Below are 27313 nucleotides of genomic sequence, written 5' to 3' on the forward strand. Positions count from 1 at the left end.
CCTCCATCAAGAGGACAGAATAATCCTCATTACAGACACTCCTCCTGCCTTGCCCCACCTGAAAGGTCCCTTGGCACTCCTGCACTTTGCTTAGCTGGCACAGCAGCCTCACTCCCCCTGGAAATAGGAAATATGACTTTCTAGGACAGGAGCTATGTAGCTCCTCTGCAAAGTGCTGCAAACCTTTGTTAAAATGGGAATAATTATTACTGTTAGAATATAATGTTATAAATAAAGCAATGAGACCGCTAATGGCATTTCTTTGAAAAAGAAAAAAAGAAAAAGGCAAAGAGAAAACTATTTTCCCCTTGGGGAAAAAAATCCCAGAACATTGATTACTCTTAAAGGGACCCGCTCGACTTACCTTTGAGGACAACCATTGATCTCAAATCTGTTTTCCCTCGCAGGCAAAAAAAGATAAGTATTCTCTTGACATTCTGCTTTCTTCAGTAGACTGGGCTAACAGGGATACTTTTATTTCAAATATGCATGTAGCTATGATGTACTCTGGACTCAGTTTATGCCTCTCTGCATGTGTACAATGGTACTTTGAGAAACAGCCTTTCTTTCTATCAAGGTGTGCAGAGAGAATTATGACAACAGTGTTCCCTTTGTGTGACTGAGATCCCACATATGCTGAGAGAGAGAAAAAAGAAGTGAAAGTGATTTGAGGAAATCAGTTTAAGTGGCACCAGCTCTTCTGGGATCTCTAAGACTGAGGGTATCAAGGGTGCTGGCTAAGGTCCAAATTGGCAATGAAACACTTAAACAGATCACTGTATTGATTAATACAGAGCCTTACTTGACAAAAAAACAAAACCAACAATTACAAAACAAAAAATACACACAGAAAAAAAAAACCTAAAATAAAAACCACAACAGGAACAAGAATGTACAAGCTTACATATTTAGTTATAGGATTCTTCAAAAAACATTGCTAGCAAAACAAGAAGTATATCACAACCAGAAGTCCTATCTTTAGTTAGTCTTTTGGTAATTCAACAGCTGCTAACAGCTCTCACCTGACTCGCTCAAGGCACCCTGGGACAACCTTGCTCTTTAATTCCTGCAGCTTCACACTGATCTTCTGTTCCAGCAGCTAGGCTGTGAGTCAGTGCATTTCCTGGCTGCACACAATGAGCTCTGTGTTACAACCATTCCCATGAGGAGAGCTGTAAGGAGCTCCTGAACCAGTGGCAGGCTGTGAATATGAACCCTGGGTGGTGGCCAGAGGCGTTAAGGACATTCAGGTGGTGTCCTGAGGCCATGATGTGAGCCTGCCTCGGCTTAAGGGTCCTACTGTGGACTGAATATTGGCCCTTGAATATTGGCGAGGGATGTGGAGGTCCAGCTCCCCAAGTCTTGTTCCCAGTCTTCTTCAAAGCCTCCAACTTTGCACCTAGGGCAAATCCCATGTACACAGAAACTCACTCAACTATGTCAGCCATGGTTTTTCTCCAGACACTTTGAGTACCTGGTCAAGAATGGGTTAGTGATTGCAAGCACCTCCAGCCTTCTTCCTCCCAGAGCTGTTATCTACAGCTAGCCAGCCTCCCACTGAGTCACCTTGCCGCATACTTGGAAACACTATCCAAGAGCTCCAGCAACATCCTGGAGCTGGGGAAGATTCTTCTTCAGCCAAGGAGCCCATGAGGAGAATGAGCACAGAGCTGAAGGGCAATTTGGGCTGGAAAGTGATTACTTCACCCAATCTCTCTCCATCAGAACAGGGCCAGCCCAGGTCCTGCTGCACCTTCTACAAGACTGCTCCTGTGCTGCCATGAAATTTAGCCCGACCCAGGCACTCTGTAAGGCAAAAAATCCTTTTCGTAGCTGTATAATTCACGTATTCATTTTGGCTTTCACACCTTCCTGCCTGCATTTGCTGTGAAAGCAGCAGAGCTGGTGCATAACATTTTAGTGAATTGGTTGCCCAGGTTTTATTTTAGTCTGAAAGCAAAATGATGATATACACATATGTGTAATGTAGCACAAAGGCATGTTTACTGAAGCATGCCACCATGATGCTCCAGTTAAAAAAAAAAAAAATAACAAGCAACAAATCTGTTTCATCCCCAGCCATACATTAGAAACTATATCTAGCTGCTGTTTAGATCATGACCAGCATAGCACTTTTGGGTAAATACAGCTTTGCCTTACAGTCCTCTGATATGTCTCCACAGCAGTGGATGGCTAGGGGTTAAAAACTGTGGCTGCACGTGTGTTGTTTGTGTGTGTGTGTGTGTCTGTGTGTGAGCATGCTTGCGGCAGGCTTTAAATAATATTTTGTAACATTTCTTTGAAATTTCCTTAATTTACAGTCACTGAGAATGAGATTTCAAAGCAAGCATTGAGAGTGAAGCTGTTCCTCAACAGACACTCATGTAAATATGTTACTTTAAAAAGAAAAAACCCCAGCCTTTCCATCTCTACCAGTGAAATGGCTACAAATGGGCTGCCATTAACTTTTGTTACTTGAGTAGGTGCCTGTAAAGGGCCAGGTGGTGTTTATGCAGATGAATGAGCATGTTACAATGTGTTCTTCCTTTTGGATAAAACATTAGCGTATCAGATGTGACAAATCAGATGTTCATCTTCCGCACTTCTGCATTATTTTACATTGAGAATTAGATAATGTGCTGGCTTAGCTTTTTACTTCGTGGTTTTTTTCCCTCCTTCTTCTCCTCAAGAATAATTTTATACATAAAGTTCTTCCAACACTCTGCATAATCATAGTCTCACCGTATGTCTAACCAGCAAGGTATTATGGTAATTGTGTATTTCCAGGTAGCGGGCTTTGCATCAGATGGAAGTGAACATTGTTTAACACACTGCATAATTATTGTGAAATGGAAATAATGGACCTACATGTTCAGGGGTTTTTTAATTCTGTTTCCCCACCAGAGCAGCAGATAATTCTTGTGTCTCCAGCAGCAGCAAGTTAAATATTAGAATGTCTTACAACCAGGGTATGCAAATAATTGAATCATCTGTTCAGTGGCTAAACTGAAAAAAATAACCTTTCATTTTAGGTTGACAAGAAGAAAAGATATTTGGGTTGCATCAGAAGAAGAAATAAATAATATTTTGTGCTTATACAAGTTTAGTTGTATTTAGCCAAAGCTTATGTCAAAACATGATTCTTAGATCTAAAAAATCAGAACTTTCAACTTAAAAAAAAATTAAAATGTTTTATTATGTCATCTTTGTCTATTTTTGTCTACCTGAAAACATTTGAAGATTTCAGTCTCAGCCATCAGGAAGCGGCATTTTTAATGAGCAGATTACGTGCCTGAGATATCTCACTTCACTCTGATTCAAATGTTCAAAATTAATTTCAAGTCTCTCTGACAACTGGACCACAACTGTCCTTCCATTTTTATGTTATTTCTTTACCCTGTCAAATCAGGGCAGTTTTCCACTTTGAGGAAGTTGAATATATTCAGCAAATGACATAGTCGTGGCCCATATGCCCTGTGTATTTTGCTATTAATTTTCCTCAAAGAATGGATATCTACATAGTTACTCTGTCCTGGTCTTAAGCCCTGCATAGACTTAATTCCTTTCTTTACCAGAAGCATAAGCCAGTCTAGGAGGAAAACTAAGGATGCACAATTCCTTGTGCTGGACAAGTGTTATTACAGTGCCCAGCATAGCTAAATCCAGGTACATTCCAGGTGTGGGGTGAAATCCATTCCATGGACCCTCAGTTGGTGGGAATAATAAATTGGTGGCTGATTGCACTAAAAACACCAATTGTGTGTACGAGACATGGGGTTTGTACTTGTCTACCCATGTGAGGGCTCAGCAGACCCCATGGCTGCAGAAAGTGATTGCTGCATATGGGTTTCCCAAGCAGTGCCTGTGGGACATGAGCACCAGCGGGATGCTGCAGGGAGGGCTGCACAGCAGAGCCAGCCATGCAGGATTTGTAGGGGAAAGTAAGATCAGGCTCTCCTTGCACCACAGAAACCTTTTCTTGGCAGAAAGGTGAGTCCCTCCAGGGGCTGAGAATGCCTCAACTTGCCCAGGGTCTTGCTTAACCCTGGTGCAAACAAACCATGGGACTAGAAAAATTCTACCAGGGTGAGGTACTTGTTTTTTAGTATTAAATAGATGCATTTATAGTTTGCTGAGCTTCACTTTATTTGAGTGACACCAACAGAATACACAACTGCTCCAGTTAAATGCACGGCTCATTTCTGTCTACATCTTGTAGGCAACATGTTCAAATGTATTCAAAATCAAGGCTGCAAAAGAATTTCTCATCATCAAAGACAGCAGCTTTAGTTCCCATAATTGTGTTGTTTTGTCCAAGGCTGAGAGGATAAAACAGTGCTGCTAGGGGACAGCAGTCACAGTACCTGTGTGGTCTCACTTCATGTGTCACACAGCCAATCCCAGTGCAGCTGCTGCACATGGCCCCATAAGGATAACCTAAATTTAACTCCTGGTTGTAGAGGAGCCTCAACACACCCTCAAAGCCACAAGCTATTTGCTGGTCCTTGGTTTAGCCAGCCCAGTCTCAGGAGCTGGTATTGGGCGACCTGTGGCTCTTACCAGCTCCAGATCGATTTACAAAGGGTTGACTTGATCTCCCTTACAGGAAGAAAATCTCTAGGTAAACTGTTGCTAATATGACAGCCTGGACTCCAGTTTAGGGGGTACTTTCCACTAGGAGCTACACATTTTCAACCAAGTGAGGACGTCCCTCTAAATTTCCAGACCTCTCTGATGAGTCAGGTGCTGGAGGTGCACACTGAGCAGCAGCATGGGGCAAGCACAGAGGTGTCTCTGCAGTTGCAGCCTAGGGGATGTGCCAGCAGTGCCTCTCACGTGGCTGGGACCCTGCACAGGCCAGCACCCGGAAGGATGGCCAACACAGACATGTCTGTTCTCTCCCATGGGGTCCTTCACATCCTAAGGATTCTGAGCAGTAATTTCTCCTTTACTTCCACGTGCATTGATGGGCCAAGGCAAGTAGCATAACCCTTGGCTGGACATTTCTTCTATAGCCTCATTCTGTCTGGGCTGTATGTTTGCTTGCTCCCTACCTTCTTCTGGCATTAGTAAGAGAAGGCTTTGCATGTCCACTGCTTTCTGATCTAGCCCTGTCACCAGCACCCAGCTCAAATAAACATAAGAGGAAAAGCTCATCCTGTGTCCCTTACCTGGAGAAGACCCTCCCTCCAAGTATCTCTGTACTCCATGGCTAAGGTTCCTCTTGGGGAAGGAAGTGACCATGTTCTGCAAGTTTCAGCAGTACCAATGACTTCCTCATCTCTATGAACATGTCCAGAAAATACGGACAAGGGCAAGCATGTCCTCATCTCACAGCCCAAACCAAAAGTTTACATCAAAGCACAGTCTCTCCAACACAAGTGTTATCTGCTGTTCAGGAAATCTTACTGCAAAAGACTAGTAGTTATTTTACTCTATAAGGAGCATTGCTACAATGTGGGCCAGGAGGTTTTTTTCTCTATTCCATGTGACCCTGGCGGCAGCACTCTGTTTTCAACTTACTTAAAGGAACTGCTGCTGGGGAAAATATAACTAATGAAAAATAGCCATCGTTTTATCTTCCTGTACATCATTGTGTTGGTTTTATTAAAAAAAAAAAAAAAAAAAAAAAAAAAAGAAGAAGAAAAAGAAATAAAAGATATCAAACAATAAGAGTTATCAATCCCCATCCATGACTTACTCAGATTTGATTTAACACTGCAGGTCTCAGCATGTATAACTCTGATTTCTGCTAACTGGTCTCAGTCTAGTATTTTCACACCTTTTTTGTACTAAATGCTTACAACTGGTCACTCCACTAGAAACTGTCACCATGACACCTTTATTTAGAATTTTAACAACACAGAAAGCACTAGAAATGAATCTCAAAATAATAATCTTATATTGTTTGCATTGCAATAAATTCCTGCAAATGCATCCCTTTATCTTTTTATACAATTAAACACATAATGCCTAACTGTTAAGGTATCAGCCCAGCTGGGTACAGATGCAGTCTGCTGCCAGTCTGAACAGACCTTGGCTGTTTTAATAATTACCCGAATAAAAGAAAAATGATGAAGTGCTGTAGTTTGCTCATCCAAACTGGTAAAAAGCTGTTTGCAAAGAATAACTACAAGGGTAGTGAGACACAGGGCTTTGCTAATAAATAATTCTCAGAAATATCAGTTCTCAATTTACTACTTGTACACCATGGGCCAGTCAAAACTTGCCAGATGAGCCAATTTGCCACAGCTCTTGTTTTGAGTCTTTGTGAAGCTGCTGCATGAGCACAGTGGGAGCTGCTTGCATCTATCCCTGGAGTCAATCAGTGGGCCTTTGTTTCCCGCTGGTCAAAAATATCAGGTGGCTCTGAGAGTCTAATTATCAATGAAAAATTAAATTCAGTACAGGAACATAGCCAGGAGTTGCCCCCTGTGCTCTGCCCTCATTCATGGGGTGTGAGTATCAAGATATTTGTTATAATTCAAAATGCATTCAGGCCAAATTGGGAACTTCAGGGGTGGGAAAGACAGAAACCTAAATGTGAAAACAAGAGTTGAGAACCTCGCAGGCAAATCAGCAAATTTCTCCTTCTACTCTCTTAGCAAATAGGGTGTGCAACTCTAATTATGCAAAGAGCTTTCTCTGAGGCACCACCCATCAGGGATTTCTCATTGGAAATCGATTAAGCCAAGTATATATCTATGTGATTCCATGACTTTCTGGCCCTGGGGAAGTTTTAAAGTTGAATACACTACCAAATCAAGGTCTAGCTCTCTCAGAACTGGAACAAGCAGAAGCAGAAACACTGGTCAGGACACAGAGATGAAACCCCTCAGAGGAGGAGCTTTTTGCTCAGAGACACCTGTTCAGCATTGCAAATCACAGAAACCAGAAGAAGCCAATGTTAAAAATCTCTGGATGAGACTTTATGAGTAGAGGACAAGACAAAACCACTAGAAATAGTACACAATGGACAGGTACAGGTGTAATTTCCATCCATCTCCCATTCAACATGCAGAGACAAACCAGGCATCTCAGATGCTTGCCATGGAGCAGGTCTGGGCTCCTTCTTACACTGGCCTTTCTACTTACTTGAGCTGTAAGTCAATCCAGGTAAACACACCTGCACATGGCAGATTGTATTTCTTTACCTGTTGATTGTCTTTAGCAGTCAACATGTGATTTTTCACAAGTGGTGAATCCACTTCCCAAAAGGACAATAACCACAGAAGAAGAAAGGGAGGCATAACACAGATCTGTGGAAGCTAATAGAAGGCATTGTCTCTTCTTCTGGCCCATCATTGTCCCTGCTTTTGAACACATATATGAAATGCTCCCACCTTTCCAGGTCAAGAGTGAGATATCATTTAGAAGGCTGTGCTCACCCACAGATGGGAGGGGCTGCACACAGCCCCAGGAAGGACCCCTCCCAAGGCACTCCCACCATCACCATCACACTGAACTTGATCTTCTCCCTTCACAGATATTCTTGGTAAATGTCATGTTGCACCTAACGAAGATAGCACACACTATTCACTGGGGACTAGTGCTTCTGTCTGTGTACGTACCCTATGTCACACATCTTTTGATTACAAGATATTTGGTTTTGCTTAGGGAAACTGAGGTATCAGGAGTATGGGATCCTGAGACAGAAAGGCTTACAAGAGCAAACAGCAGAAGAAACTGAGACACAGTGCTGATGAGCAGTAGTACTGTATCATATGGCTGTATCAAAGTATTGCAACTCTTGAAGGTCTAAAACCATATTTGCAGCAGCACGGCAAAGAACTGTGCCAGCAGACTTTAGGTAGCTAAAAGCCTCTTCTGTCAGAGTGATTTCTCCTCCCAAAATGCATGGTAAAGAGACCATAATTGTTTCACATCTCAAGAAAAGATGACAGATTGATAACACTCACTTTATATGCAAATATGTTAAATTTGTCCAGATTAGCTTTCCTCTGTGCCTGGGCACTAGATGTCCTGGTCCCCTCTGTGCCTTTCTTTTTCTGCAAGAGAATTTTAAAGTATTTCGTTAAAACACCTTCAATCTGCAAGCCTTCCGAGTTACGCACCTGGAAATCACTTCCAGTTCCTCCAACCCTGACGTACAAGATAAAGTACAGCAACTGCTCAGAACTCTGTCCTGAGAGCTTTTCTAGAAGGAACTTACCCAAAAGAGAAAGTTGGCCACCTAGGCACCAAGTTGAGCACCCTCCTTCAAACCAGATTTTGACTAGCAGAATACTATGCATTCATATTTTGATTAGCCATGTGGATTGGACACTAATTTTTGTTATGAAGCCCTTGAAGACTGCATTATAAACACACAGCAGATCAGAGTGGTGGAAGGGTAGAAGTGTCTGAATAGAAGGTTCTTTTTCATTCACAGTTTAATTACAATTCCTGTTTGCCTCTCCTCTCACTGGGAGCTCAGTGGCAAACATTAAGGGCCTTCTGCAACCCACAAAAACCCTGTCCTATAGACTTTACTTGCACATTGCTGTCACAGGGATGTTCCACAATTAAAGGGTATTCACACAAGGAAGGGGTGATGAGTGTACAGAGGCATTGCAGCATCAGCTCCAAAGCTGGCTCCTTGCCTTGGCAGGATTTGCTGACAGTTCATCCCCCTGTGCCTCCTCTCTGCACTGGCTGCTCTTCCCAGGAATTGCAGTCTTGGACTTCACCAGCCAAGCTTGGCCAGATTAATATGGATAAAGTTGTTCTTACAGGAGGTAGAAACTATCAGAAAAATGTTTTGAACAAATGCATTTCAAGATTTTCAGCCTTTCTGCCATAAAAACTGAAACACCTCAAGGTAGTTTTAAATGGTGTTTAAGGTTGCATCATGCATTTTTACATCATAAATTATTAAGTGACTTAATGGACAATGCATTAGAAGGAAAACAGGCAAATTACAGAATAATTTAACTGTTGCAAAGAAACAGAGCAACTTGCAGGACGTAAAACACTCTCTTTCGACACAGAATGCCTGAAGCTAAAGCAATTAAGGCTGCAAAATATTGCCGGCTGACATGATGTGTATGTAAATTTGTCATTCATTGGCAAGGGTTTGTAACAATCACAGTAATGTGCACAATAAAACAACCATGTGGTATAAAATGCTTTCTGCTAAGAGCACTTGGAAAATGGTGCTTATGTATCATTTAAGCATATCGCTATTATACATATAGTAGTAGTTTATTACAAAAGATCCCTCTTCAATACAGGTAACTTAAACAAAGAGAGCCCTTTGAAATATTATTTACCATTGTTTGTGTGCAGGATCATGAAGGAAATATTTTTTAAGTTCCTTTTTAAGATCTACTGCTGCTACTGTAAGATTTTCACCAGAGGTTCAAATTCTAGTGAATCAGCTCCTCCACACCAGTTTTAAAAAGCTCACAAACTCCCTGTACTTTGCCAGGAGAACTAGCAAAGAAAGAGATGCCTCAATAATGCCAATACTTATATGGCTGAGTCCACAATTTTATGTGAAAGTCAGAGCAGTAAAAGAGGCAATGAGACCTTTTGAGCCCCCATGAAAAGCAGTAGATTTAACTATTGGTCTTTCTGATCTGTACATCGGTACAAGCTGCCAACTCAAGGCCAAGGGAGGGTCCACAATGCCAAGGGAAAACCCAACTCTTTGGGTGCCTGTGCTCCTCCCCAGAGGTGGTGGAAGGCAGGAGTCATTTGTTCACTGAGATCTTTGTAACAGGGCAGGTAACACCTTACATCTTCTGCTATGACCTCATCAAGGAAATAAAAATGCAATCCTGGTGAACCTGGGGCGAATCCCAAGCCCTTTATTACATAAAGAAGGGGAAAAACAACATAGAGAAGACTGAAGGAGTCTCAGACCCCCTCAGACTGTTTTCCCATGTCCCAAAAGTGCTGCTGCTGCTGCTTTCCAGCTCTCTCCACCACTGGTGCCAGGAGGGCACCTTGGGCTGCCTCGGACATGCTTGCACACTCCATCCCTCCTTACAGGCAGAGAAACGGTATGGGAAACCAGTAGATTAAAAATACAGGAGACAGACCCTGATGTAAACAAACATGACACCCCACGTAAGGAGCCTGGGATTTCTCCATGGACCTGATGGGTCCATGGAGGTGGCAGAGGTCCCCATTTCAGCTCATTTTGACCTGATGCACATCCTGCCAGCAGAGCTCTATACTGCAAGCCTGGTTTGATCCTCCCAGATAAACCAGGGCTCCTCAGCAACAGGAGACAGCTGAGAGCAAACCCTTCTCCAACCAAACCTCTTCATGCATCTCTGCAATTGTCTCTAATTACATCCTTCCTTCCAGCACTTGGATACCTTCATCCTGTTTTATCTCTCTCTGCCCAAAAAAATCTCCTCACAAACAGGGAGAGCGGGATTGGTTTTCCTGTTAAATCTCATCCTCTGCTGGCTTATCTTAATATCTTATAGGTGAGACCACTGACCAGAAGTGGACCTTGGCATGGAAGGAGCATAAGTGAGTTCTTGTCAGAAACACTAAGAGTTCTCTGGGGCACAGACAGCTTGGTTCCCAGTGACACCTCGACCTCCCCTATCATCCTCCAGCCTAGGTAAAGGAATTTTTCCAAATTGCCACATGCTGCCTCCAGAACTTCAGCAGCTTTTGTTTTTCCCAGCAATTCTGCTGATGAGGAGAATTATGCTCCTGCTCTTTAGATACAATTTAAGAGACACCTTTTCTTTGGAATGCAACAAACTTGTGTTTTAAATTTCTGCTCTAGGCCACATTTCAGGAAACCATCTAAAAGAGTGCAATAGGCCTTCAATAGAGTGAAACATGGGATTTTCCCCAGACAAGACTTTACCACATCTATTGTCTTTGAACATGCCTTTTGTGACATATAGAAGAGGAGTAGATACCCCAAAGAGTTACACTTTTTGACAGGCAAGAGTGAGGTGTGGATCCCCCTGGATGCCCCTTTGCCTGTACTGCATCCTGACAAACACACCCTGATGAGGACAGTGACAAGACAGTGACATTGTAGAAGGAATTTGGGGCAACTGAATTCCACTGTAGGCTGCAAGCAGATACTGAAGCCAAAATCTCCTGCCTTCCCACCAAAACACCACGTTCAGCCAATAAAAAGCCCTACAGTGCAGCCACTCAGGACTAGCCTCTTCCTCTGGGCCTTTGGGCAGCTGTCCCTAGAAAATCAGCATTTTCAAATGCCATGCCTGGGCAACTCCTGGAAATGACAGTGCTGTAGCTGTTCCTTGATACATTATCTCTTTCTCACCCAGCATCCTCACCCATTCAAGTCCCTGCCTTGTACTTTGATCCCAAAGGGTAGGAGAAAGGCTGAGGGTAGAGGGTGAATTTTAAACCACCTTTCCATATAAATAGAGTAGGTTATGCATTCCTTTCTGAAGTACGGTATTAATCCCAATTGTGCCATAAAATATATATGACTCACTTGAGCCTTGTTCTCTGGTGAGTTATGAACTATTATGTCACTCATGGGATAAGTATTATGTCTCTTAAGAGACTATCACCTTTCCTCTACTTCATAATATAAAACTTCATTGAAACCTGCCGTGCTTGATATAAGCAACTTCTCGTCACACACATTAAACCTTTTTTCTTTTACAGCTTCATTCATTTAGCTGATATTCACATCAGGATGAGTTCTTTCAGATGCAGCATAAGCATAAATTAGTATGTAAGAGAAGTAGTCATTTAGCAGAATTTTTTCTTTAATAAATCTAGTGATATTTATATTTCATCACAGAGCAGAAAGATTTTTTTTACACATTTAAAGATTTATTCCTGTAGTAAGTATCCAATTAATAGGGCTTTAGCATGCAGACAGGATTTGTATTTATGCTGAAGAAAATATGTTCTCATTATACTTTCATTCTCATGTTAGATTTATTGTGGGTTCCACTATAATTTATTTTAGTAGCTCCATTTTCTAATTCTTTATATTTACATGTCTTTTCCAACAAAAATAATAATACATAAATAATACCTGACAACACTTTGCAGATTTTCTCTATTTGTATGCTTCAATTCTCCAAGCATCTTGGAATGGAAATGCTGTGAACTACAAAGGAAATCTCTATGTGATCTCTATTACATGAAAAATTATCATTTTTATATCCTCTTCACTCTGCCAAGTTCTTTCCAAGTTTCTGTTTGCAATGCATGAAAGTAGGCAAGCAATGGTAGCAAACCCAAGTAGGAATACTCACTACATACACTTATATTTTCAGTGTGTTGCTGCAATTAGCAGTGTCAGAGGACAGCCTGCTGCATTGCAGCAGAGAACTCTTTCCTATTTACTGTCACATATATTTTTCCATAGGCTTGCTGCTGTGGGATTTAAGATAACACAGTCCTACCACTGCTATCCTGCAAACCACTGCCAAGAACAATGTTCAGTCAGTAACACTAGGCCTGGTCTCTAACGCAGCTTTTCCACTGCTGTGCAGTGGGATGGGAGCTTGAAACTAAAGTGGGACCAGCCTCACAGCCACCTGCCAACATTTCCAGCATGAGAAGATCTTATGCTGAGCAAGTTTCCACCCATGCTGCATCTCCTAAAGGAAAGATTCCTACAGGGTGCTGTACAGCAGCTTTCCTGAGCCTGTGCTGTGTAAGACAGCTTCCTTGTGCAGCCCATCCAGAGCTTTAGGCCCAGCACTAATCCCAGCAGGTCAGACTGACAGCAGTCAGCCAGGGTACGGCTGGAGGAGCCAGCTGAGTTACACTGCAGACATAACACTGCATGTAAGAGCCCAATCTGGCCAAGTGCTGTTGCAGTAGATGTTGCTTTCATTTTGCAGTGTACCCTCTGCTGGGAAAAAAAATGACTTCGTGTTAGATATCACATCTAATTATTCCTGTTGGGCTGGCCCAGAGAAATGTCAACAGTGCATTGTAAGTGCTAATTGGGGTGTCCATGCTCTGCAGTAGATTTGGGATACAACACCCAAGACTGGGGAAGTTAAACATGCTTTAGAGTACTGTACTGTAATGAGCTTAGTCTCCATGGAAGAGGCACAGCTTTGCTACACACACTTAGTGCTGCATTGCCCAAGCCACACATCACTGTGCTGGTTAAGGCAGCTGCCCATGGCCACCACCAGCGGCCAGGAAAGGTGAGAAGGATTCCCAAGGCATGCTGCTGTGCTTGGCAAAACAGACTGAGGTGGAGAGAGAAGGAAAGAGGGAAAGGAGAAAGGGAGGAAAGTAAAGGGGGAAGAAAGACTGCTGAAGAGTGAAATAAATAAAAAGTTGCCAGTGTGCTTACCTTGCCTCCCACTGTTTAGGCAGAAAAGCTCACTAGTTTTTAGACTCATGTGATATAATATAGATTGAGCTGTCACTGCCTATACTGGGTCTCCATTGGAGACACATGCTTTGCTGCTTTTTCCACAGACCCCATCATGCTTCTGAAGAAATATTAATCCAATCTTATTTCAGAATTTCTAGTCCAGAAAAAGTACATTATTTTGGTATAGGGACAGTGATGATACTTGAACCCACAGAATCCAGCCAAATTACCAGTGGCAAATCCCCAAACAGGCTTTTTTGACAGACCTCATTTTCTATATTTCTCCTTCCTGCTTTAGAGCACCAGTTGGAGGGAAGCTGCCTGTTCCTTTTACAGTGCTGGAGTAGCAGTGTCTGCTGTGACATCCCACCCTTCTATGTTCTCAGGCACTGTTTCATCATTTTTACCAGGCAGTCCTTAAAACTTTCAGGAATTCTTCTTCTTTGATCTTCACAAAATGAAACCAAAGTATTTAAAGCTAGAACATTCCTGCTAGTCTATTGGGCTATAAACCTGACAGGGATCTAGTCCGAACCAGTTTGTGTCATTAAGGGATTGTTTGTGCCCCTCTGTGTGTTTTTGCTGCTTCCATGGACAGTGTTGTGTCAAGTCCTGCTTTAAACAAACCCTACAACAGAGTGTAACTCAACAGAAAAAAGTTTCAAGCCTTGCTGTACAAGCCTTACAGTACTTACCACTGTACTTGTTCAGTGTTAAGGCAAGAATATGAAAAGGAAATCTGAAAGACTATTGTAAAGACAAAGATGAGGCCTCAGATGTATTTTGTGTTTCACACAATTCTGCCAGCATTATTACCCCGTATGCTAATACAGAAGAGGTAGGCAATTATTCCCAAGCTTGCTTCATTTTACCTGTTCCTCCTGACCTCAGATTAAAATGTAACAGTGTCAGGCTCCATAGACAATATAGGGTTAAAACTCACAGACAGACTGTCGGAAAAGGGTTGTGCTGAATCTGGGGACAAAGTCTGGGGAGGGAATTACAGGAGAGGTGCTGGCTGAGAAATTCTTTGAGCCATGGGCTGCATTCTTCCACAGGGGAAGGCATACAAGAAGCTGCACCTCTACTATGGGCATTCAAACTGTGAGATGAAGCTGCTCTCTTAGACAACCCACTAAGCACAGGATTTGCCAAACTGCTTTCAGTGATGGCAACCTGAGGTTGATCACCTGGGAAATTCTCTTTTTAAGGATATTATCCTGAGAGAGCAGCTCTAGTTCCTTTTTCTCACTCCATATTGATCAAGACCAGAGCAGCTGAACATTTGAACCAAATTCTGGTAATAGGTGTTTTACCCAAATCACATGTGAAATAAGTCATCAGATGTTGGCTAAGCTGCCCACCCACCCCAGACACCCAGATGTACCCACACACTGCTGAGCAAATTCAGAGGCAGAGGTTGCCCTGCATGTTTTTAGAATGATACCACCCACAAAGACACCTGTGCTTGGTATAGAAAAAAGTGAGAGGTATTTGCACATGCATGTCAAGCTGGAGAAAAGGCCACTTGAATTTACATGGGAGTGTAACAGTGCACAAATCTCTACATGCCTGCTGCAAGGTTTAGGAGAGAGATACATGTCAAACAGCTGGAAACCTGCCTAGAAACCGTGTGTGCTCAGTCTTAATCTAGGCATCTGTGTCTCGTATTTTACATAGATGATGTATACACTGCGCTGCCACAGAGAAACACCCATTTCATGTATACTGCAGAAAGGGAGGATGAAAAAGAAAATAATGCTCTCATTCTGCATATCTTCTTTACTGTCTAGATCCACTAGTTGTATTTTTGTTTGCTTTCTGAAATAGCAGAAAATTGGGAGGGAGTTTGTGACAAAAAGCTAGATAAATATTTAATGTATCAGCACCTGTCATATAGTTTTTGTGCACCACCACTATCGATTTCCTGGTAGTTCTCCTTCCCTACCCAACTTCATTAAAGAATAAAAGTAAAGTAATAAGTCATTTCACACCCTGTCTGACCATTATACAATAATAGCAAGATTTCATGCAAGGGTACAACATTATGCCCATCTGCAATCACAGTCTCTTTGCAAAAATCTCAATTCACACTTCACATGCAGCTAACCTTGTTACCATTCCCTTCCTAAACCCATCAGTCTTGCAGCTGCACGTCTTCACAGCCCAACATCTTAAAATTCATCACTTTGACACCCTTGCATCCCTACAGGTCAAACTAAAGACACCAACCAAGAATAATTAAGGGGTACCCCAGATGTTTAGTTTACTTCTAACCAACCTTTCCCAGAACTAGTTACAGTTCTCTGTTCATCTACTAAAGATCCATGGAAGATACTTATTTAAAGGGAACAAGACCTCCAACAAATTTCAGAGGTCTCTTCCCCTCTTTTTTTTTTTCCTTTTTTTTTTTTTTTTTTTTTTTTTTTTTTTTTACAAGTATAGCTCTTTGTAGTTGGAATTTGAACAAGAAGTGTGATAATGAGTAGGTTCAGGGAAGGAAAGGTGTTATCTCATTAAGGTAATTACTAAGACATCCCCACCATTACCTCGGTTTGAAAATGTGGCAATTAAAGCGCCCTACATGGGCTCTCAGAGATGAGGGAACAAGACGGTCGCGGACAACTTCGGTGTGCCCGGGCCGGAAGGGAGGGGAGAGCCGACCCCGAGGGGCAGGGCGCGGTGCCGCGGCGGGGCCCGGAGCCGCCCGCGGCTGTGCCCGGGCTGGGCGCGGCTCCCGCCGGGGAGGGCGCGGCGCTGCCGGGGGAGCCCCGAGGGTCCCGGCGCGCCCCGCATCCATCGCTGCCAGCGCAAAGCGCCTCACTTGGGTTCCTTTGAAATCCGCAAATTTTAAGGACGGGCGTTTGTGCGCTTCCATTAATAGAAGCGACTTGTGAAAAATAGGGCATATGAATATGGAAAGGCAGTTTTAATGCGATGGGCGCTTGGCTGGACCTGCTCTCCGGCTGGAAACACGCAGGGACAGGCACTGGCTCCGGCTGCCCCACGGCTCTTGAACGGCTGGAGCAGCCCAAGGGAGGAAAGAAGTTCGGGGCTTTTCCGTGTAATGGGGGCACGGGGGAGCTGCGCCTTCGGGCCCTCCGTCGCCCTCCCGCCCTCCGCCGGTCCCGGTGGGTCTCTGTCCCCATCAGCTGTGCCCCTCCAGGGATCGCGGGGGTCATTTCGATACTATAGAAATAGAGCAGGCTGTTTCTCCCATGGGGCGAAGGCACAGGGTCGCCTCAATAGGCCAAGTTTCCTGTACCCCCGTTTTCTTGGAAACGGAGCTCCCCGATAAACCGGCTGCTGAGGAAGAAATCCGCCGGTATCACCGGCGGGAAACGTGGGCTTAGTAGCAAGACAGAACAGAGGAGGGGGAAAACGTAAATTTTAACCTGAAACGGTTATTCACCGCCCATGCTCGCCACCTCTGGCCTGGGAATATTTCTTACATTATGAAGACTTTTGCTCTTTCCACAGGTGAGTTCAGACCAGCTGCACTCACTCTGTGTCCTGAGTTTCCGAGGTTTTCTAGTGGGCTGCAATAAGCGACTTACAGCATCAGTAAACGCATTTGCACAGAAACGTGGCGTGAATTTGGAGGAAGATAAACTCTAGAAAGGCAGAAAAAAACAAAAGTTAAAAACTCTCCCACATAAGAAACACTAAAACATGCAGGAGTGATAGCCAAGCCTCGGAGCGCCAGTACAGCGTTACATGCGGGCGGTGTGTCAAACGCAACCGGGGCAACCGGCACAGCAGGGAATTCCGCTCGGTGCTGCTGACTGGCTCCCAGCGGCTGAGACGGACTCGCTTGCCAGGCTGGGAAAGAGGATAAAGGTCCGGAGCACTCAGCTGCCACAGCGGCGTCAGGGCTAGCACCCTCGGAGCGGCACGGGCAGCGCTCGTCCCCGTACCCCAGCCCAGCGGAGTCGCCCTTCTCGCTTTCTGCTCTAACGATAGCCAGGCTAATCCCCCGAGAGGGTGAGGTAATTAAACATGATCCTACTGCTGCGTCCCGCAAGAGAGCCCATCAGCCAAGGGCAGCGGGGCAGCCTGCCCCGGCTCTGCTGCCGGAGCTCAGCGAGCCACCGAAACCTGTCTGAGCGAAGCAGGGGTTCCTCGAAGGAGCCTCCTGTGTCGTGCCCACCTGCAAATACATGGCACGGCACAAAAGAAACAAACTAAAGTGGAACCAAGCACAGGGCGTCCAAAGGCTCTCCTGGGTCCCACAGCGGACTTGCCGATGTCAATCCGGAGCGACACGACACAGGAGAAGGGGAGCGGCCCTGTCCCGTTTTTCCACCCGTCTGCCGGTGTGCGTGCAAAGCTCGAACACCCGGCACAAAGCCTTCGTGCTCAGGGCCGGGCAAGGGCTGGGCCAGGGACTTTCTCCCAGGTGCTGGGTGGCTGGGGAGGCCAGCCAGGCAGCACTTCGGCAGCAGGAGGCTGTATCAGCCTCCTTCATCTTCCCCATCGCCCGCCGGCAAGCGCCGAAGAAGGCGGCTGCGAGGTCTTGGAGGACGGGAGACTCCCGTGCCGCCCGCCCGGCGTCCCAAGGCCGGGCGCTCCTCGGGGCGGGACGCGGGGTGCGGCCGGGCCCGCCCGCGCCTCCCGGAGCTGTCCGTGGTGCTGAGGGCGGGCGGCGCCGCAGCCGCCCTGCGCGGGTGTCCCCGCGGCTGGAGGGGCCGCACTCACCCCGCTCATTGCGGGCCACTGTCCGGCACGGGGAGAGCACCCACTCCCGGCCACCCCGCCGGCTGCCGCGGTCCCTCGCGTACAGACAGCCCTGCTACAGCCTCACGGACTCTTTCCATGCTCAGCGCACTAACAGCCAGGTCTTTTCCAGCGGGTGCCGGTATTTCCCGCTGGTTAAGGCTAAGAGAGCCCTTTCCGTTCGTCCGGCAACAGATGAGTTTGGTTGTTTGTTCACAACCACTTCCAGGGCCGAGAGCAGGTCCTGGCCCAGACGCGGGCAAAGGCTGGAGAGGGACGGAGACTGCGGCAATTCAGCAGCTCCGCACCAAGTCTGGGGCGGTGGCGGGGAACGCAGCTGTCCGGGAACGGAAAGGGGAGAAGCCCGAGCGGTGCGGCCAGGAAGGCAGCGCAGCCAAGGGCGCCGAGCCGCGAGCGGAGCCCGGCCCGCGCCGTGCCGTTCCCCGCGCTGGGCCGGGCGGCGGGAGGCAGCCTCACGCATCCCTCCCGGCCGGGCGCTCGGCTCTTTGTCCTGCCATAGCGCAGTCATGCAGTCCTGCGTGCCGGGGCTTCTGAAGAACCAACGAAGCCTGTTCCTATAAGGCTGCAGCCAGAAGACTCGGACGAGCAATTTCGGGGCAGCCTGACCTTCGGTCGGCTCTATACCGGCTCGAACGGGGAGCAGGACAAAAGAACTTAGGTTTTCAGCCCTACTCCCCAGACGGGGAAAAGAGTGAAGGAGAGCGATCCTTGCCCCAAACCTCCTCCCGTTAACACGCACTCTTCAGTTGGGTCTGGTAATACATTTCAAGGGAGGTGGCGGTCCCTCGCCCCCCTCCTACAGCACCCCTGGTTTAGACACCATCCTACACAGCACCGGCAGCCCCCAGCCCCGCCTCGCTCCGCTCGCTCCTGTCTGCTGCCGTTCCCAGGCACCAAAGGCTCCCTGCCCCGGTGGGCACCCCGCGGCAGGCCCTGCTCGTGAGGGGGGCACTCATCTGTTCTGCATGAACTTTCCTTCCTTGTTCTCACTACTTTTCAGCGGGTTTATACAGTCAAAACGGAGCCATCGAAAACAAACGAGTCTGGGGCTAGCTTTTCCAGCGGAATCTCCTCCTTTCAGAAAGATTTGCTGCTTAGACTAAGGAAAAGGCCCTACCGAGTCCAAATTTCCTACCTCCTTCCCCAGCCCGCATAGGATGGATTTCCCGGGAAAACCACGGCAGTGATGCGGGGCGGACGGACTGCTCTGGCCACTCAGGGACCTGCTTCCTGTGGGGGGATTTGGGGGCCACGGCGAACGCGCGGGGGAATACTCAGCAGCCGCCGCAACACGGGCAAAAACCGAAGTGGGCGTTCCCGACCCGCTCCCCTTTTGTTAGATCAAGGCAAAGGTCAATATGGTTTTAACGCGAATTTATTAGCACAGAAATCAGCAAGCCGCTCGCTAATTAGCAAAGCCCAAATAAACGTGCCCGGAGGCTTCTCTTTTCCTTTTTTCGGTTTTGTTTTTTTTCCTCTTTTTTTCCCCTTCTATCTTAAAAGAAAGGACCCACGAGCAAAAATAGAGTGGGAAAAAAAAGCGCCAAACCCTCGGAGGAGAGGATAATATGGGACTTTATGAATGTTTTATAGGTAATTGCTGTATAACTTTCTAATTTCGCAGGGGGTGTTCACCTCCAGAGGCTGGGGACAGAGCCGTCCCCGGAGTCCAGAGGAGGGTCACAGCCCCCAGTCCCGACCCGCGCCCCCTCTGTCCCCGCGGGACGGCCGGGCGGCCCATGCCGGCACGGGGAAGGGAGGCGCTCGGCAGGGAAGCTGCCAGGGGAAGGGCTGGGGTCGGGGGGGGACAGGCACATACAGCAATAAAGTTCAAAGACCAGCGGGGCTCGGGAGCTCCGTGTCCGCCGGGACCCCTCCACCCTCCCTGCCTGTTTCCCCTCGTTACTCACCCCGACCGCCGGCGCTCACTGCCTGTCCCAGCTCCGTGCGGAGACAGCTGCCCGGCCGGGGCCACGTCCCCAGGCTCCGCACAGCCCCGTCGCACCCACCCCCAAGGGGCCAGAGCCACTACCCGCTACGGCCCTGCCCAGGTGCTTAAAATAACAGCAAGGAACTCGACACCTGCGGGCGATTTGATTTTCCTTTAAAATACAGATAGGGAAAAACAACGCCTATTAAGAAACAAGAAGCCTAAAATTGAAAATATGTCCAATATAATATTCAAAATAAAAAAGTGGCATCTGCCTTTTCTACTCCGAATTTCTTGAGTTCTCGTCACAGGGAAATTAGCTACCTTGAATTTTCGCGTTTGTTAAAAAAGATAAAGTTTATTTTTTTTCTTTGTTTCCCCCTGTGATTTTTCAGTCACAAAAAAAATTTCTATATTTTGTCATCTAAGCATTTATTTTACTGAATCCAAAAAGACATGAAAAGGGACAGGGAAGAACCACATTCGTTCGTTTTAAACTAACGTATAGAAGTGATTTTTTTTTTCTCCTTTTTTGGACGACATATAATAAATATGATTTAGCACTCAGCACTCGGTCTGTACAATTCTGTTCGCATTAGGGAGCATGCCACTTTTCAATAAGAAAAAAAAAAAAGGTAATGAGAAAAATCAGTGCAAAGTTCTCCGTTCCCCCGGTCTTCTCCGCCGGTCGGGGGTCGAGGCGCTCTCATTCCCTCTGTCCTCCGCAGCCGTTAGTCTCTCCGGCGGGCTCGGGCTCGGGCTCCCTCACCCTCTCCTCTCCTCCACCCCCTCTGTAACTCTCTCTCCGAGCTCCAAGTCCTGCCTCGCAGTAGCCGAGGTCGGCGGGTCGCCCCGCGGCTCTGCCCGCCTTCCCCCGCGTGTGGTCGTTTCACTTACGGGCTTGGCTCTGGGTTCACGGTTCAAGAGTCCCTGCTCTGACTGATCGCCTCCCTCGGTGGCCGGTGACTGCCTGCAGAAGCTCCTGCCCCTCGGCTTCCCCTCGCTTCCTCCTCTGCGGTGCTGGGGCTTGTTTGGGGACGGGGAGGGGGAAGGGCTCGTTGCGGGGACCGCGGTGCCGTTTCACCGGGGGTGCGGGGTGCCGGGCATGGGGTTGGCCAGGGGGTTGAGGGCCGGCTGCCCGCCGGGCCCCAGCCCGTGGATCAGCACCCTCGGCACCAGCGGCCGCTGGAGCTGGGGGTGCGGCGCGGGGGGAGTCCGGTACATGCTGCTGTACATGGCTGCGGCCGCCGCAGCCGCCGTCGTACTGTCCATGCTGCCCAGCAGGCTGGGGTGATAGAAATAGGGCGAGGGGAACATCCGCTGCAGCGCTGAGTAGTTCCCGGCCTCGGCCAGCAGCTCCAGGCCCACCGCCGTCTGTCGCTTCCACTTCGTCCTGCCGGGGGGAGCAAGAGGCTGCAGGGAGGGCGCTGCGGTGGGGCACCCAGACCGCGCCCGGGGAGCTCCGGGCGGAGAGCCCATCCCCGCACCACCGCGGCCCGACGGAGCGCACCGTCCCCGTGGGCCCGCACACGGGACGATCTTTCCGGCCCTGCCTGGTTTCCCCTCCGAGCCCCGCACCCCGCGACACATGCATAGAGACTTCGGCCAAATTAATAACCGCGGCACACGGTTAGATCGCAACGCACTGACACTAATGGTTTACGACAGAATTAGGGTGGCTGCAACCGTATGTAATGAGACAGAAAATTACGGCAGCGTTGACAGGGGCCGGACTCCCCAGCCCATCTCCGGGGAGGCCGCGGGGCAGCAGTCGGGAGCTCCCCGCACCACCCCGGGCTCCCGCGGGCAGAATCCCAGAGGCGCAAGCCCGCCCCCGGCTCTCCGGGGAGACCCTGGGCCGCCGCCCTGACGGGGCCCGCCTTACCTTCGGTTCTGGTACCAGGTTTTGACCTGCGTGTCGGTGAGGTTGAGGGCGGCGGCCAAGTCCATGCGGTCCTGCACGCTCAAGTACTTCTGCCGCTCGAAGCTGCGCTCCAGCTGGTTGAGCTGATGGTCGGAGAAGGCTGTTCGTGCCTTCCGAGGCTTCTTGGCCCGCACTGGCGGGCTGTCCCGGCTGCTGCTGATCTCCCGATCGCCCTCCTCCTTTGTCCCTGTGAGTGAGCCAAGAGCGGTGAGGACCGGCGGGACACCGGCTCGGCCCCCGCCCCGCCCCGGGTACCGGGCCCCGCCGCCCCCTCTCCGGGGATTTCTCCGGGGCACGGGGGAAACGGTCAATTATGGCTGGCGGTGGTGGCGGCGAGCCCGTCCGGGGAACAGCGGGATTCCCGCTCTCTGTTTCCCAACTACAGGGCTTTCGTTATTTTCTCGCCCTCTCCCCCCGGCCCGAAACGCCGGGAAATCGATCTGTCAATCCGGCTCCACTCGGGCCCCAGTTTGTGGCGCTCCTTGATCTTCCCCGCAGGAAGAACAATAATCTCCCTAATTGACCCACTGGGGAGGTTGGTGCACACAAAAATGGCCAGACCAGACTGTACATCTGGTTTGGGCACTCGTATGCTAATGCTAAAAGAGCAAAATGAGCTGCACTCGCGGGCATCGCGCCGCTCTGAGCCTGGCGAAAATAGCTCAATTGAGCAAAATTTGTCCTGTTGCCTCTCGGCTGCACCGGGCTGCCTGCAGAGAGGACAGCTCCACCGACACCGCAGGGAAAATATCCCCTCTCCCTGCCTGCCTTTCCTCACTTTTTTCCTTCTTTCCCCTTCCCACGCACACATAGCTATTTTAAGTTCCGAACCCAGCACGGCGGGGGCTTCCCCATCAGCACGAAATCCCTAATTGAAAAAAAAAAAAAAATTGAAGATGGAGAAATAAACCTTCTATCCCGGCGCAGGGAAAACGCAAGGGTTTTGCCAAACGCACAAAGCCCTCTCACCTCCCTACGCCGAGCGCGGGCCGAGTTGTTGTTATTATTATTCTATTTTAAATTAAAAGTTGGGTGGGTTTGTTTGGGTTTTTGGTTTTGTTGTTTTGGGGGATATTTTTTCTAGCTTATTTGGTATTAACTGCTAGGTAAGTAGGATTGTTTATTTTAATTTTAGAGCGAATTAGCAAAAATGAAAAGGCTGAATGCACTAACTGCAGCTGAGCCGCCGGTTCTTGGAAAGCCAGAGAATCATTGATGTGCATTTGCATTAAAAATAAATACAGTCTGATCTCCCGTGCGATCGCACTGCTCGGGCTCTTTCCTTAAAAACAGGGAAGCCAAATTTAAAAAAGAAATTAAAAAAAAAAAAAAAAGGAAGAAAAGCCAACAGCTATTAAAAAAAAAAAAAAAAAAAAAAAAAAAAAAAAAAAAAAAAAAAGCGCAGCTATTTGATTTGATTTAATTTCCTACCGACCTTATTCCCGCGGTAGCGAGGATCATTGAGTGGCCCCGGCAGAGCGAGCGCTCCTACCGCAGATTTCCTTCCCGATTTTCGTTTCACCAATGCAGCCGAGCACCGCGGCCCCGCTTGTGCCGGCGGCCGAACTGGTGCGGAGCCGGGCCGGGCCGGGCAGTACTCACCGTGGCATTTGATGTCCCCCTGCGTGTCGTCGCGCTTGTCGAGCTTGGCTTTACCGTCCTCCTGCTCGAGTTTGGGCCTGAAGCTCTCCGGGGCCGCGCTGCCCTCCTGCTTGGGAGTGTGGTGGGGAGAGGGGACGCTGGTACTGTAAGGTGCACACGCCGCTAGCGGTTTGCTGTCGCCCAAAATGTCTTTAATTAAAAAAGAAGAGGTGGAAGTCCTGGGGCCGGAGCTGGCCGAGCCCAGCTGTGGCGGCGGTGGCTGCGGGGGCGACGGCTGCAAACTCGGCGGCGGCGGCGGGTGTGGGCCGAGGTGGAGGTGGTGCGGCGGCGGCGGGAGGCTTTCCGCCACCCCCAGGTGCGGCTCGGGGTGCTCCATGCTCACCGAGATGGGCGATGAGGGCGCCGTCCCCACCGTGTCGATTTCCGAGCAGGGGGACGGCGTGGCCTGGCTCCTGAAATCCGCCGGCCGGCCGTCGCCGTGGGGGCGAAAATCTCCGTTCATGACTCCGGGGCTGCCGGTGCTGCCACCCGACAGGATCGTATCTATCCCGAAGCTGGACCCGCTCGGCCCCTCCATGGCGAAACGCTCAGCGCCGCGTCCGCATCCCCGTGGGCGGCCGCGGGGGTCTCTCACCGGGGGTGGAGGAGAAGGGATGGGGGGGGCGGAACCGGGTTACCCCAACCCGCGTACCGGCGGCGCGGTCGACACTAACTCGGGGCCCCCGCAGAGCCCCACATCGCCGCCGGGCCGGTCCGCCGCTAACCAACTTTGTTGCGGGAAGTTGCGGGCGCGGAGCGGGGCGGACACCGGCCACTGCGGCGCGCCCGCCCGTGCCCACCGAGCTCCTCTCGGCGGCGGCGACTCCCCCCGTGACGTCACAGCCGCCGCGTCCCCCCCGCCGTTTATTATAAACCCGGGCTTTTGCCGCCGCCGCTGCCCGCCCCCATTGGCGGAGGGCCGCGAGGGGGCTGACGCAGGGCGGGCCGCAGCCAATCGGTGGCGGCGGCGGGGACGGACGCGGGACGGGGGGGGCGCACCCCCGCTCCCTCCCGGGCCCGTCCCCGCCGCCGCCGCCCCGTCGGGCCTCGATTCCCCGGTCGCCGGATCCGATCCCCCGGAGAGGATCGTCCGGTGTTCCCGGGACGGTTCCCCGGCTGAATGTCAGAATAATGGGAAGCGCCAGCGACAAGACGACGTATTAATCCTGATGAAGCGGCGTGTCAAGCTAATTAGAAGAGTAATTATAAAGGTGATAATGAATGATTTAGAGTTCTCCGAGTTTTATTTTAGTAGTAATTACAATTTCCAGGGTCCTATGAAGCGCAGCCCGACATCCCCCCTCCCGGCCTGCAATAGCCCCTAGACCGGACCAGCCCCGAAAACATCATCCGCCACCGCAGCCACCTCGGGGCCACGGGGGCACAACAATGAGGGCGCGAGAAGGGATTAGGGCAGGATGACTGCAAGAGGGATTTGGGGGGGGCTGGTGTTCAGCGACGGCACTAGGTACTGCCTTATGTGGGGGGCCGCTGGCATCTCCGCCCCGCATACGGCGGCTGTCCCGCTGCTGGGTGTCCACCGCCAGCCTAGAGCAACGAGCGGGCATGGAGGACACAAAGGTCCCTCCTAAACCCGCTCATCGTCCTGCCTGCCCGCTAACCAGGAGTGCCCGGTCCGGCCCTGCACAGTGCTGCTGTGCGGGTGTGGCGGCAAGGCGGGTGCGCCTCCGCCACGCTTCCCACCGCGTTTTGTTTCCTGGGTAAACAGTCCTGCTCAGGAGTATGGAAGAGTGCGGGGAGCCCAAGGGAAGCACAAAGAGCACGAGGGACCATGTTCAGCCGGTAACTCGTTGCGGGTGTTTGGATCCGACGTGAGACGCCACAGCCCCGGGACAGCGGTGCGGAATGAGAAGCAGAGCCCCGACAAGAGAGATGCCGACGTGTAAAGTGCCGCGGCCCTCTGCTCTGCTTCCGACGGCTTGTGGCCTGTCTTCCCTCGTGAGGAGGGGGGCGAGGAGTTTGTGTCCTCGCTGGTAAAAATCCAGGTGCTTCCCTGGATTCACCGGTCACCGGTGCCCTACCGGAAGATCACGCGTCCTCTCCGGGTGCCGAGGGAGCAGGTCCCTGCCTCACTGCCGCACTTGGGAGAAGGCTTTTTAGCGTCAGGAAAGCCGGCCCACGGGCAGCCCGTTGCTACCAAACATCTCCCATTCCATCCCAACGGGAGCGCATCACCGCCCGCCGCCCCACGGGCAGCCGGGGCAGCCAGCTGAACAGTTCGCCGCCGGGCTTTGGGCACCGGTGCCGAGCCCGGAGGCCGGCGAGGGAGCAGAGGCGGAGGGCCCGAAAGAGGTGTAGGACCGCCCGCGTCCGCTGGGCGGCGGTGGCGGCCGCCCCCGTTGTCCCCGACGGGCGTCCAGCGCGGACGGGGCCGGAGGCAACGTGGTGGCCGCAGCCCCGGTGCGAGCAGGGGTGGCAGCACGGCGAGGTGACCTCTTATCAGCACGTTCCTACAGATCGGGGCATTTGGAGGAACAAGGAGAAGAAAAAAGGGACAGAAGAAAGGTGAAACTGAGGAGTAAACTGAAAGAACAGGAGAACGGAAAAAATTTTAAATATCTACAAGTGCGCAGGCAGGTTTTCTACAGCAGGGAAGCAGCCCGCGGCGCCCGTGTTTATCTTGCTGTCTTGGTTTGCAATTTACCAAAACTATGTCCTAATTATCCCTGGGGGAATGCGGGTTCCGGGGTAATATGTTACACTAGCATAATCCTTTAACTCACAATACACTTCCCCGTCCCGGAATCGGGATTTAGGGCTTAAAGTCATGTTCCTGAAGAGTGAACACCTTTCATTTCCTTCCTCTTATTTTTTAATCCTCGACTCCATTGTGCAGAAATATTTAGGGGAAAGCGGCGGTGAGTCCCGCCCCGGCCGGGGCAGCCCCTCTGCTCCCGGCCGGGCTCCGCGGAGCCTGCAGCTCCCGCAGCCTCAGCCTGGCCTGCTCCTCCGTGGTCAGCGTCGGCCGGTTCGGGTTCCCGGAGCGCTGGTCAGCCCTACCGGGGGCATCTGACGCAAAAGGCCTTCCAGCTCCCTCTGCGGACGAGGTGACAAGCGGGACGCGGAGCGAGGCCGGGGGTGGATCATGACAGCTGCCGCCCAGTGTCCCCTAAGCCCCCGGCTGGGTGACCCCCCCCTTTCCCATCTATCCCACCCGTCTGACTGCGGGCAAAGCCACGGAGCTCCCCCTCCAATAAATCAGCAACAGCCGAATCAAAGCGATGAGCGAAGGTGCCACTCAGAGGACTCGGACAGGGCCCCGCTCGTTAATTAGCAGGCAGCTAATTAGAGCGGCACTTAGAGCGCTAATCAATGGCCCGATGGAGCTGGGGGCAGCGAGCGGCGGGGACGGGGTATCATGTGCCGGTTCGACGCCGGTCCTTGCCTGGGGGCGGTCCCGGCCGAGGCACCACGGACCGGCTCCAGGCTCTGGCCAGCGGGGTCCAGCAAATGCCACCTTGGCATGACGGGAAGCCCGCGGCCCGTCGAGGGGGACCCCGAGGAGCGGGGTGCTGGGCACTGGGGGTCCCTCCGCCAAACAGCTCGGGGATGGCATGGCGCATCATTTCGGCTCCGGGACGGGTTACTTTCTATTCGAATTTTGGTGCGCAGTCGTGTTGGCTCACTGGCAGCACCGCAGCTCGGAGGGAGAGGGGGGTTGAAGGGGGCAGTGAGGGGCCGAGCCCGTTGTACTGTGAAATTTAACAGTCTGAACATCCCTTTATTAAAAGCTGCTGCTTGACATTTACAC

The 27313-nt window shown here is 50.0% G+C and overlaps 1 protein-coding gene across 1 annotated transcript; it reads right to left on the reverse strand.

Moving 5' to 3' along the window:
- Window positions 1-21056: 21056 nt before the first annotated feature.
- Window positions 21057-24431, reverse strand: BARHL2 (BarH like homeobox 2). Its single transcript, XM_063406813.1, has 3 exons — window positions 23503-24431; window positions 21862-22087; window positions 21057-21369 (listed from the first exon to the last, which is right to left on the reverse strand). The coding sequence occupies exons 1-3, from the start codon at window positions 24077-24079 to the stop codon at window positions 21057-21059; spliced, it is 1116 nt and encodes a 371-aa protein (XP_063262883.1). The 5' UTR covers window positions 24080-24431.
- Between the last annotated feature and the right edge of the window lie 2882 nt (window positions 24432-27313).

This window comes from Prinia subflava, chromosome 10 (assembly GCF_021018805.1).
Source record: "Prinia subflava isolate CZ2003 ecotype Zambia chromosome 10, Cam_Psub_1.2, whole genome shotgun sequence".
NCBI lineage: Eukaryota > Metazoa > Chordata > Aves > Passeriformes > Cisticolidae > Prinia > Prinia subflava.